We start from the raw sequence: 14032 nt of genomic DNA, 5'->3' as shown, positions 1-14032 counted from the left end.
ACTACAATGTGGCCTTCCACGGACATGGAACTTCTAGATTTCCACGCTCTGAATTTTCACTTGAGCTCCTCAACTAGTGACAGTTACAGGGAGCTTGGTAATATGCCGATGGGGCCGTCTTTATAGCTTTTGTTACCTTAGAACATGCCAAAAGACAATGGTTTATCCCTATACTCAGTTTCCTCCACCCACAGACCTTTGAATAAGTCAGACAGAGAAATTTCTAGCTTTCACGAGAATAATATTTAGGGTATTCAACCTGCACTGTGCAATATTCTATTTATCATTGATATCCTGACATTTTCTCTACATGTATATAAATGGGTATCGGTTTATCTGTTGCATCCGTGAAAATAATAAGCAATGTGCCATCTTCGTCGTATTTCTGATCTCTATTCATACGCGCTGCAAATTTTTGAAAAAAGAAAAAAAAAAAAAAGCATTCAATGGAGTTATTCCCCCTTTGTAGTCCTCTTTCGATTTTGAGGTAAACTTACTTCGATGTCGCAAGACCAACGTTGACGAAAAGGTGTACACGAAAATTATGAATCACTGCTTGTCTGTAAGTATGAATACGTTCGTGTTTGTTGATCTTACTATCTCAGGGTATGAATTACACAGTGATGATGACATAGTCCAGAAAAGTCTGGAAGGTGAAGGAGGTGAAGTGTTGACTAAAACATTGTCGATTCATTGCTGTGAAGTGATCGCGTGATTCAAGTCGCCTGATCATTGGAGCATAAAACTTGAAATTTGTTGACATCACCTGTTGTAATTGGTGTTCCATCAGTTCCACACTCTTCTACAGCAGATATAATTAACATAAGGCAGACAGAGCAAAATAATTTGAGAACAAAAACAAGTCCTTGATATGAGATGCTAGGATTCTGGTACATGCATACCAAGGATGGAATAAACCCAGAGGACAAACATGCCATATGTACTTGAAATCAGAATATGTAGCCTAGTAGGCGATGAACTTATACAGCTATAAACACCTGTGTTAAATTATTACTATTCTTTTCAGGCTTATATGCCAAACATCAACAGTGATTACTTTCCATATTTGTAGGGCATCTTAAAATTCATTTTAAGATTGTGAGGACATACATGTACTTTGAATAAAATAAGACCATGCTATTCTGTTTATCCATAAAATTGATTGAAACCATAGAGGTGAAAACTCTTTTTAAATAAGTCACAAGAAAGAACTTTAACAAGAGGTACCATATAACTTTATAGCTCCATATGCCTGAAACTTAATGACAACAAAGAAAGTACAAATATGTAAGTGTGCTCGAAGTTGAAATTTGGCCAAAGAAACAGTTGCCTTTTCATTAAATTGGCTAAACTTTCAAAACCAGTGGCCTGAAATAGCTGGGTTGGGTCTGAAAATGCATGACTATCTTAAAAGATATTGCTAGTGATTTTGACTTCACCAGTTTACAGAAATACAGTGGGATTGTTTTACAGCTAGATTCATTCTCAGTTCTAAAGCAAAAATTAGAAATAAATATAGGCACCACTGAGGCTGATCTAGCCATTCAACTGTTGCTGGATTTTATGCTTCAATTTTGTAATGGTGGCTTCTAAGATGAAAGTAGTACTGCAGTCTCACAGCCACTGCATTGATGAGAGGCTCCTGGGTCATTGCGCTCTACTAGTACACTAACAACTTTGCTAAAGGGGCCCCTTGAAGAAATAATAACTGCATTAGACAAAGTGCTAGGGCCAATTCCACAAAGCAATTCTTGATTTACATGTAAGTCAGCATTTTAAATTTAAAGACAGCATGATACACAGATAAATGAAGCGGTTCAAATTCTGATATAATTTGTTCTGGTAAGTAAAACACTTGTTAAGCGTTCCAAATTTAACTCTCTCTGCACAAATGTAAGTTTTTAAAGTTCATTTCAAAAATTTTCAGTCAAACCTGGCTTTGTGGAACCTGGAATGGGCATGTTAAAATGTACAGTTTTAGAGCTTGATTTTGAGCCATAGATCTTTTGACCATCTTATGAATGTTAGAATGTTACAGTGCGATGGGTTTTTTATATTTTGACCTAAGCCAGATACGACTTTGTTAGCGCTTGGTATAAAAAAAAAAAAAAGTTTAAGTATTTCTACATTGTGAGAACAAATCAGAATCCCATGATTTCCATTTGACTTTTCATATGAGATGAGGCTAATTGTCACATGACGTGGGTGGTTTCCTGGTTGTAGTGAATGTAGCCAGCCCTGCTTATTTTCCTCTAGTGGTGAACAAGTTATGTTCCTGCATGTAGCATGTACAAACATACGTGTGCAGCATGGCTGAAAATGTAAATTAGATGTTTGAATTAAGTTTTAATTAATACATGTGTAAAAGTGAAAAATAGGTATGCGAAAAGTACAAAAAGAGTTACAATGTGTATTTATGTGTACTTCTATAGTGACATTGTGTACATTGGGTATATTATCTATGCTGTACATGTGGATTTTGTAAGTGCATATTTTGTAACTGCATATTGCCAACATGCTGATTTTTGAGCCTGTAGACATGCATATGCACATGTACATGGCAGCCTAGTTATACCAAAAAATGTGTTTGCCACGACATGGCTGAAATGAGGCGTTAAGTCATAATCACCCATTCATTCCTAAGAATATAGGGCTGTACACTCTTCACCAATGAGGTGTGCCAGTATATTTAAATTACATGCGTATGTAAAGATAAAATGGAGTATTAATTGTTTTGTAACAGTTTGTCATTTTTGTAATTCTAAAAAAATTCCACTATCGTATCATGATTAGTATTGTCCATAGATGTACTTTTGACATTCAAAGCTTCATAATTTCAACACCCTTCAAGGCCCATGATTTGGGCTAGGGTTAAGAAAATGTAGAAATACATCTTAAATTAGGGTAAATTATATGAGACCTAATAATAAGGATATTGATTGAGAAATTAGTATCATACATTTTCATTGAAATTGATCAAAATAAACATGTTTGTTTAGGTCATCTTAATTTGGCCTTTTTTTTTTTTTTTTTTTTTTTTTTTTTTTTGTTTTTTCCATTAACTTTATTTGGGCACCTACATGTCCTATGGGTATGAAAATTTGGCTGCATATGATTTTGACTGTTGCTCTCTCTCTCCCTCACTCCCGCCCGCCCTCTCTCTCTTGATCTCCGGCCGCCCTCCCTCTCCCTCCCTCCCACCTCGCCCTCTCTCCCCCTCCTCCCCTCTTCCTCCATATCTCTCTCTCCATTTCTGTCTATCTGCGACACGACATGTAAAAGTTCATGACTTTAAATACCATTAAGTTGTGTTAAAAAGTAGGCATGCCCCTAAAGTTAGATTGTCCTGTCTGAACAAGTGTATAAATGTGTACGTTGTACCTAAACAGTGTAAATGAATAGTTACAATAGACAGATCCCATGACTTAAGTCTGCCCTACATAAAACAGGAAGTTCCAGCGCTCGCATTCATACACCTACACCTATATGACCCTTCAGCTTATGCATGCATGCAGATGTGGCTTGTTGAGTCTACCTTGAAATTACTATAACTCTGGGTTTTGTGATACGTGTTTTACCTCAGATTCTTATGTGTTGATATTGAATAAGGTAAGTTATAATTTGGGGCTGCATGATTTCACACACCAATATGCAGTAAAGGTACATGTAGATCGATGCTTAAAAATGTCTGAGGCCTATTTTACAAAGAAGTCTAATTTTTAGGCTAACCCTAGCCGACTACTCTAATAAGCCTAAGCCATTTCACAAGGAAAATATTTGGCTGTGAACTAAGGTTTTTTGTCGTTGATATTGAAAGTTAGCACAAAATCCTTCATGACATCCGGAGTTGGCTATGATAAGGCAAATTTGGATTTAAAAGCATTTAATGTGACCCATTTTAGAAAGTTTGCTTATTGATTGGGTAAAAATAGGTATAAATCAGAAAGAAAGTCTTTTACAAAGCACCCATAATGATATGCATGCAGCTATTGGTTTTGTTTTCACTTTCACTTTCAATTCATTTACATTTTTGAAAGTTATCCGATATAGGTATTTATCATCATAATTCATCTGATCTGATTGCTGTGGAGTACATTGCTTTGTGACAGCAAGTTATGGTGAGCAGGCTAAGCATTTGACCGTTTTACTTTTGTGACATAGTTTAGACTTTTATTTTTAATATAACCTGCTTAGTACATGTCGAAGGTGGTTGGCTAAATTACCCATAGCTGACTAGCCAACCCAAGATTTCTTTGGTTCCGACTTCCATGAAATGGCTTCTCACAGAATTAATAGTGCAAACTAGTGAAGACTTACATTGCATGCTATTATATCGGGTGGGCATAAAAAAATGGGCCTTACTTTGATGCTGCATTGCTCCATTATCCTTTGTTCAAACCCTTTCAAACTTGAGACATTCAAATGACATGATTTTGTTAATATACTGACAAGTTTTCAAGGTCATAGCTTTAGTAGTCTGTACACAGGGTAAGAAAGAAAACGTAGCCTCACTCGTCAGGTGTCATGAGTACAGTGCGAAAAAATTCACTGAAGAGGAACTAAAAGCATTCATGAAGGATTGCTGGGAAAAAATTACTCTTAAGGAGATTCGAGACTCAATCAGTTCATGGAAGAAACGTTTGTGCGTTGTCTACCGAGAAAATGGAGTACCAATTGATCACCTTTTCAAGTAAAACAAGGTAGAACATCATTTTGAAATATCTGGAACATGCATTTATGACTGTTTATTTTGATTTTGGTACCATGAGCAGAAATCTAAAAGGATGAAATTGAAATTTTGACTGTATACTTAGGACATAATGGCTTCTGAGTGTGTAAATTTTTAGAAGCTGACGTAAGAGGGTTTCCGAAATATTGAGTGTTTAAGTACAGTCCATGCATCTACAGGTGTGTGGGAGTGTGCCATTGTGATGGTACACTCAGATTTCAATTGTCAAAATGTGAAGTGGGCATTCTCTAACGTACAGTTTTATTCTCGATGGGAGCAGTGCTCCCGATTGTGTTGGATGTGAGGCTGAATACGGTATCAAGCATATCCTGGTTGACTGTGTAGACTTTGTCCATGTTCGGCACAGGTTCTACACAGTCAACTCTGTATGTGATTTATTTGACCACATCACTGGGGATGCTGTCACAAAACACTCAAGGACCATTGACCTTTATCATAAAGTGCAAATTTTAATTATTATTGATACATAAATTAGGAGATATATACATATACAGCTTTCTAGATATACTTTAAAAAACATGGTGGTTTTCAACTTTTAACTGTTTTGGTTCTTCTTAACTGGGTTTAAACATGTCCGAACATTTAAAAAAAAACCAATCACAGCCTCCTGTTTTCAACTTGTTCTTCCTGCGATATGGCAGAAATATTGCCGATGTGGCATAAAGCCATAATCATTCATTCATTCAAAATATAAAGCATAATAATTTACACATAATTGGGCCTATTTTACAGCAATTCTTAGGAACATGAATGACCTTAGCTGTATTTAGATGTAGTATATGTTTATGTTAAAAACTAAATACAATTCTCATTTAATTTATTTATTTATTTGATTGGTGTTTTACGCCGTACTCAAGAATATTTCACTTATATGACGGCGGCCAGCATTATGGTGGGTGGAAACTGGGCAGAGCCCGGGGGGAAACCCACGACCATCCGCAGGTTTTTGGCAGACCTTCCCACATACAGCCAGAGAGGAACAATTCTCATTTAAGGCAAAAGAAAGAAACAAAGAAAAAAAAAAGCAGCATCAAACATTATTTATGGAGTTCAGTAGTTTTATTGTTTAATATTTTCTTTTGTTGTTCTTTTTTTTTTTTTTTTTCGTTTTTTTAATTAGGCCTAAAATTATACAGTGTTACACAATTTTTGAACAACATGTAAGTTTGGAAAATGAATTTGCATTTTTAGAAGCAAATAAATACATGGTACGTCATAAAATCTTACCATCGATAACTTTTTTTCCACCTCAAGGGTGTTATCTAAAGCAAAATGTATCCAAATTTCAACTTTCAGCACCAAAAACTGAGACGTTTGGAAAGATTATAAATTTTGAATTAAGTCAGAAATGGCATTGTGGAATTGGCTCCAGGACTTAAAATTTGTTTTTCCGTATGTAGATATTTTAATTATCATTTTGTTTTAATTATCATTTATTTTAATTATCATTTATCTTTAATTTTAAACAACCTCCAGAATACCTTTCTAAGATCTATAAAACACTTCTATTCAGGCAACAAAAGGTTAGGTCAGAACTAGACAAAATGAGAAGAAAATTTCAGTGGGTAAAATCAAGGTCTTATTTCCTTGATTTGAAAATGTATGCTTTCAGTAACAAAACAACATAATAAAATAAGGGATGTGGTTGTGGTGTGTTCTTTTATCCCTTCATAATTCACATGTATGTGTATTTCCTAGTTATGATGTCATAGTCTAGAAAAGTCCAGAACTCTGGAATGTGAAGGTCATGTAGCATGAACGGGATGATGAAATGTTGTGAAGGATGAAATTACTGCATATTTATGTTCATGTACTTTTAATAATACTGCAATAATGAATTTTATACTACTGTGGAAGTGGTTTCTTTGTTTCTACGATTCACATACATGTGTATACTTACTTTGTTTTTTGTTACAAGTTTGTTTTTCATTATGATTTGTGGGAAATAGGCCTGTAGTAAGACGTACATGTACCTGCAGATCAAGTCTTAACCAGAAATGTGAAAATTACAGCCTTTTGTGTCCAAACAGTTCTTCTTGACGGCTTTCTGTTTGAGCAGGGTAAAGAGATTTCAATTCTTTCTGTCATGCTTTCCATGGAAATATGGTGCTTCAGACAGAGAGTTCAAACACATGCACCTGTAGTTATAAAATTAAACCCCAATATTCTATATTGCTTGTCCAAGTGGACAGGTCACTGGCTAATGCACACATGTACATGTACAGTATTCCTAACAAAGCCTAGGGTTTTCTTGTTTTGTTTCATGCATGTTACATGAAGTAAAGTCACAAATTGTGCACACATGCCTTGTGATTTACATGTAGGGTTGTGAGGAATATATGGGATCTTTATGTACATGTGTGTATTGTATTTCACCTTAAAGTTTGGTTTAGTTCACCTAAAGCACATTAAGACCTTAAAATCATACTTTTGATGTCAAGGCTTAAATTTTTCAACCTTTTCAAACACCCCTGAAACCAATATTTTAAATGAAACATCCTGGAAGAACTGCGGAGTGTAGAGAAGTAATTTGCGGTTTTATGAAGCTTACATGTACGTCTTTAGTGACATAAATTTTCATAATAATTGTGTGCATAAATTCCACTAAAAAAAGTATTAAACTAGTTGAAATGGTTAAAAATGTCCAGTACATGTAATCAAACTTCACAAAAAAAATATCTTATACAGCCCTGTAAGTTAGCTAAATCATGTTAGGATCAAGCAAAATGTGTCACTTGAACAATGCTAATATTTGACCTAATTACAATATATCATATGATACAGTATATACATGTATATGTCATTTCAAACTGTTCAAAGTTATCACCTTGACAAAAAATTAATGTCATCCAGTGTGTTTAAAAAACTGTGTGAAATTTATTGAATTTCATGTGTCATTGTGTCACAACATGGAAATGTGTAATATATCTAGATCAGTCATGTTAAGGTGTTGGGAATTATGAGTATTTGTCAGATACATGTATATAAGGCCATCTTTATACAATATGACGTACGTGGGCTCAGTTTAATACATCATTATTAATATTATATAAAACTTTCAAAAAGACCAGAGTGAAAGAATTAATGTACATTTTGTCCCTTGATGCTAACAGCTTCAACACTTGTACACTTACATGTCAGCTTAGCTTCAGATGTACATATACACACTGTACCCTAATTCTGCTAAAATTTGGAACGGGTATTAGTGGTGTTGAAAGTGGAATATTACATTTCATTACATGCCTTATGGAAAAGTAAAGGTATGAGTATGTTGTTCATTAGATGGTCTAACCTTACCATGTGAGAAAAAAGAAAATCAGTATTCCTGCTAGAAATATGTATATATATATATATATATATATATATATATATATATATATATATATATATATATATATACTGACTAAACTGAGGAGACCAGGTGCACCAAATTTGAGAAGAAATGGGATATTTGTACATGTGCGTGCTTGTAAGGTGAAAATAATACTGATGTACATGTAGATGTGTCTTGCGGGAGCTGGCCGATAACACAATTCCGATAGGGTACGTATATGTACACCTTATCTGTCCTACATTAGATACAGTATATATACATACATGTACATGCACATTGTAGGAGTTTAGGTTGGAAAGAGTTCTAGAGAATGTGAAAAATTGAATCCATTAACCTGTATTCGCTGTATCTCAGTGTTTTATACAGGCTCTCACTGTACATATCCTCTTCATAAAGACTTGTCCAAAAAAATAAATTAAACTGAAAGTCCAGTTTTTTATTTTGTCAGTTTCTTTTTCAATGCCCTAAATCATGTAGATATACCTTCAACAGGAAAATATCTCTTGCACAGTCTACATTCCCTCCAAATTAGATTATTTTGAAGTTTTATTTTTATTTCATGCCCTCTGACAACATTGAAAAATGGATTATTCTGCTTGTGAAACAAGTCTAAATTGGCGTGGCCTTATCTGTGTGTATATATATATATATATATATATATATATATATATATATATATATATATGCATTGAAATCTTCATTACCAGGAAAGCTACATGTTGTTTGGTGTTGCAACTTGCCAGCTTAGATCGACCAATTAGTGGTCAGGCGAGTATGGTGACATGGGTGCTTTCACCCAATCATGAGCACCCTAGGCTTTGAACATCTGACCTTGACCTTGCCTGAACCCCAGTTGTCATGTGACTGTGTCATCAAGGTCAATTCTGAGAAGTAGATGTAAGTGTTGGCAGATACACCTTTCATAGCCTACATCCCCTGTACACATTCTATAGGGAAGTTCATGCACAGATAGGTGTGTGCCTTTTATCCTGTGAATTCACTTCACAGCCTGTAGATCTGACAATTACATGTAAGTATTCATTATTGTATTGTTTTTTTTGTTTTGTTTTTTTTTTGTCTGGCAAGGGGATATTCATTAACAGACTTTCTTACCTAGTCAGCAACTTATTCTTTCCTCTAGATCTGCTGATATTGCAATTATGTTTATGAAATTGGCAGTTTATATACATTTACGGCAGAAATTGTTGGAATTTATATTTGTCCCTTTCATTATGCCACATGTACATTTTATGTGTAGATATATAATATGTATACTGTGTGTTTGATTAGTGTACATGCTGTACTGCATGTAGACATGTATGTAATACTCGAAATTGTGACATAATAAAATTTGTACATTATCTAAACAATTACAGTCATATAGTAAGTTGTTCCTCAAGAATACCCTAATTTTAAAACCTTTTCAACGACCTCTGTGACCAGTATTTCGAAACATTCTGGAGTGGAGAGAAATAATTTTCACTGTTTTATGCCGAAGTTTGCATCTTAAGTGAGATGAGCTAATCATCACTTTCATAATAAATGTATGTATTAATTCCTCTTAAAAAAAGTGCTTTAATGGTTGAAAAGGTTGAAGATTTACAGTGTATATATGATATCTAGATTATGTATCCCATTAAACTGTTAATAAGCAATTGCCAAATTCAACTGTTTTTTTTTTTGTTTTTTTTTTTTTTGGCCAAGTGTGCTTGATGAACTCAAAGTTATCATTTAGCATTATGGATATTTGATTGTCTACATCTGCCTGTATACAGTTACATGCCGTCTTCTTGATTTAATATTGTAGTCATTGTAGCTCATACGTTAACACCTTGGACTACACCACATGTATGTATGTAATGTATATATTTAAAGGCTATATACTTGAACCATAGGCCTACTTTCCTAACTGGGTTATGCTGTACATTGTAAATTCCAAGGGCTTTTCGTCAATGCAGTACTGGGGGAAGTCTGAACGAGGCACTTAGCATGCGCTATAGCATTTATTTCATACAGTGTAAGGAAGCCAGGTCAGGCTTCAGACCATGTGACATACTTTATTTTGCTCAGTTTATAAGGCGTGGCGCTGTAGCCTGCCACTGGTGTTTTGCGCTGTCCGCCATTTTTTGGCACAGGTGTGAAATTGTCTAATTCTAAACCTCAAGAAGTTAAATTTCACTTGGTACGGGATAGCAGCTAGTACATACTGGTGCCTGCACGGGTAAGTATTACATTTTCATAGTACACATTACATAAGAATGTACATGTATGTGTCTAGTAGGCATACTTAAGTGTATGCCGTACCATACACAGGTACAGACATAAAGGCGTTTAAAGGTGTACAGGTACTTAAGTTTGACACTTACCTGTTCTTTTAATATTTACAATCTGCATGTACAATATACATACCCTGAATCTTCAGTCTTTTCCTCTGCCTCTGAAACCAATATTTTGAAACCTCCTGAAAGAACTGTGTGGTGTAGAGAAATAATTTTCACTTTTTTATGCTGAAGCTTGCATCTTCAGTGAGACGAACGAATCCTCACTTACTGTACCCTTTATGAAGTGTGAGCAAGCTTCATTATCTTTTATGAAGCTTGCGTCTTAAGAGACACAAACAAATCATTTTTAACGTCATTTTAATAATAATTGCACAAATTCCACTTAAAACACTACCTTTGCGGTTGAAAAGGTTAAAGATTTACAGTACATGTATGACCCAAATATAGCTGAGGAAGAGTTCTAAAGATCAAGTAGATAAGTCAAATTTAGCAGAGGTAATTTTTCTCTGTGCAGCAGAGTTTGAATCAGAAGCTTTAGCCAAAAACTGTCGATTCACCAATCAAGTTTACACCCAGTGAAATGGAAAGTTAGTGCTACATGTCTCTGGACACATGTTTGGGTTTCATATGAAATGTTCTTGAGTACGGTGCAAAACACCTATCAAATAGATAAATACAACACTTTAATAAACATGAGAGTAGTGACAGGAATTCAGAGGAAATGGGGCTGCTCAAATAAAAGGGCCTTAAACAGGACTGTTTAGACACTGGGTTTTTTTTTATAAATACATTTCTTGTTATAATCCTCAAGCATGAGTGCAAGTGGTTGTTCTAGCTGCCAGGTCACTGTAGCTGACGTCTAACATTTTTATCAGAGGTATCAATTCCAGAAATTCTGATAGTGTTGTGTATTGTACAATCCTGTATGTGAAAGATACTTAACTACACATACATGTATGTGGCTTATAACACTTATCATGATTTTTTCGTGTGACATACATGTACATGTAGTGTGTAATTCTTCAATCTTTTTGTATGTGTTAAATATTTTTTTTTTCTATTCAGTTGTATTCTGATGGCACTATTCTACACATAGACAGATAAATTTGGTGAAACCTTGACATTGGACAACCTAACCAAGGTGGCTAATGCACGTGTAGTTTGTGCCTCCAAAGGTGCATAAGTAGCCATGAAATGTCAAAAGTTTGAGGAGTTAAATAAAAATATTGTTGTGTTCTTTGCAATAACTAGTGCTAGCTCTTCGTGCTTTCTGATTATGCTTGGGAAGATGGACAAGCATGTTGAAGATACAACACCTGGTTCTCATTTTACACCTTGTTCTCTGTTGAGACAGTTTACACCTTGTTCTGTGGACATTATAGTTGCCTGTTGTCATTTTACCTCAAAATGCATTTTTAGAGGTCTTAAAATATTACTTTTGGTGCTATAACTTAGATTTTTTTCTCTATTGTGTCAAGCTAAATGTGCATGTTCTAAATCGGTGTAAACGGTCTTAAAATGATGTCTTACTCAGTGGTTCTGTGTTACCCTATGTGACTTCATGGAGTGAATGGGTAAAGGCTATGTCACAGATTCAGCCGCGCAATCTGATAACAACTTGTTTGACTGGATAAAATCTCAAGCTGCCTGCCTCGATTCACACCAGCCATTTGTGCAGTATTGACCTTTTTTTCTACATGTTATTCAGTGAAATCTCGTTAAAATAAGTATGATACTTTTTAGAAAGCTGGAGAATCCTGCTTTCGACAGAAATATGTTATAGCCAGGTGCTGTCTCAGCCTTTAACAACAAATCAAATAAATCATTAAAAAGTAAAAACTTTACATGTGTATGATTTGTAGTTTCTGCTTAATCCTCTTTGTGTTCTTACACATGCACATGTGCATGTACATGTATGCCCTATTTCTTCTAAATTTTTGTGACTCCTGGTCTGCTCATTTAGCCAATATATACAATCTTGCAGGAATATTGAGTTTCTTTTTTTCTCACTTGGTTAAGCCATCTATTGATCAACTTATTCATATCTTTATCTTTCCAAAAGACTGGTAAAGAAATGTAATATTTTACTTTCAACACTACTAATATCTGTCTCAAATTTTAGAAGAATCAGGGTGCATGCAGGTACCATGGATTAATGATGCCTAGGTTAAAACAGTTTTAGAAACTGAGCTTTACAGTCAGCCATTATTGAGTGGAGGAAGTGAACAACTATACTGTATGTATTTATTGCATTTGTGAATAATTTGTGGTTAATTTGCATGTTTACATGTCTATTCCTGAACAAGTAATTTAGGGGGAACTCACTTATCTATGAAATTATCTATGAGAATTGTTTTATTTGTTATATCTGATTTCTGATAAGGAATTAGAGGAAAAAGTTTTGGGGTGGGGGGTGGGGGTCGGAAGGGGGAGCGGATTGGAGTGCAGAAAAAGACCAAACACTGTAAACAGTGTTTTTTTAGAATTTTTAGAACAAATGAGTTTCCATTTCCTGGAAAAGGTCATTCATGTTTACAGTGTGTGGATATAAGTTGAGTGTAATTTTGGACAAATTGTACACGTACACACAATTACTATGTAATATTCATGTTTCGTGATGTTTACATGTACTGTTTAGGTCAAGTACATTCGTGTAATTAAAACTGTCACGTTTTGATGCCCTTATGTTTGTGTGCACAAAACTCTTCTGAAACAAAAAATCAGCTACAGAGTCAGTTGTAAGGCTTACTGTGAGGACATGTTATCATGCCCAGAAGACTATGTGTACAACAGGTACATGTACTATTTAAGCAGTGACTGAGATGGGGCACTTCATGTGTGTTTGTTGAACAATTTTATAAGTGTTTGTTCTGTGTTTTACATCATACTCAATGTGATATTTCACATATACATACAAGAGTGCCCTGAGCATTATGGGTGGGAGGAATCCGTAGGAACCCACGACCGTTTGCAGGTTGCTGACACAGACCCACGTAAGATTAGAGGGGAAGGCAACATGGGCCGATTTGGCGAGAGGCTCCTGAGTACATGCACTGCATTAGCACGCTAAACACCCTGCCTCAGAGACCCTTTAACGGATGCATTGGATTGAATTATTCTCTGCCTAATTATCCTGCATGCACATGTAATACATGTTGTAGGTGTATTTGAATTAAATTGTGTAAATTTTTGGTAGAAATGCAAGTAACGATTGCTTCTCTGATATGTTTGCAGGCGACAGCACTTCAACACTCACAGGTGATAGCCTTGCGTTCCCCATGAAGGGTTCACCGCTTTGTGCGGAGTGGCCTCTGGCCTCAAGGGAGATGACTGACAAGGGAGGCCCAGAGGGTATCCATGAGACATTTCGATCTCTGCCATCTCGTCTATCCCAACTGTCCATGGAGGAAAAAACCAAATTGAACCAGCAGCTGAAACTAACACAAAACAAGCCTCGCAAGCAGGACATGTATGTATATATTGTAGGATTTGTTGATATTATCAATTTCATGTATACACTGTGGTGTTGAGCCCAGGAATGGTTAACTTTCTGTTTCAATTTTTCATGCAGCCTGGGTGACTATTTGCTATTTGGTTGACGGCTATTATGGGCCATTTGGGTAGTCCTTTGTTTTGTAACAGGCCACATTTTTTCTCACCAGTATG

The 14032-nt window shown here is 35.4% G+C and overlaps 1 protein-coding gene across 3 annotated transcripts in view; it reads left to right on the top strand.

Annotated features, from left to right (window-relative positions):
* Positions 1-510: 510 nt before the first annotated feature.
* The window catches only part of LOC135477509 (uncharacterized), a 43572-nt gene continuing 30050 nt past the window's right edge, over positions 511-14032 (top strand). Inside the window, exons 1-2 of one of the 3 annotated variants that reach the window (XM_064757634.1) lie at positions 511-562; positions 13601-13835. In XM_064757634.1, the coding sequence (XP_064613704.1) occupies positions 13645-13835 (191 nt within the window). In that variant the 5' untranslated portion in view covers positions 511-562; positions 13601-13644. Of the gene's footprint in view, positions 563-3413; positions 3610-10206; positions 10306-13600; positions 13836-14032 lie in introns of those variants that run through there. The other 2 variants (XM_064757635.1, XM_064757636.1) reach the window with 2 other exon arrangements.

Source organism: Liolophura sinensis, chromosome 11 (assembly GCF_032854445.1).
Source record: "Liolophura sinensis isolate JHLJ2023 chromosome 11, CUHK_Ljap_v2, whole genome shotgun sequence".
NCBI classification, from domain to species: Eukaryota; Metazoa; Mollusca; class Polyplacophora; order Chitonida; family Chitonidae; genus Liolophura; species Liolophura sinensis.
This window is presented reverse-complemented; position numbering and strand designations above follow the sequence as displayed.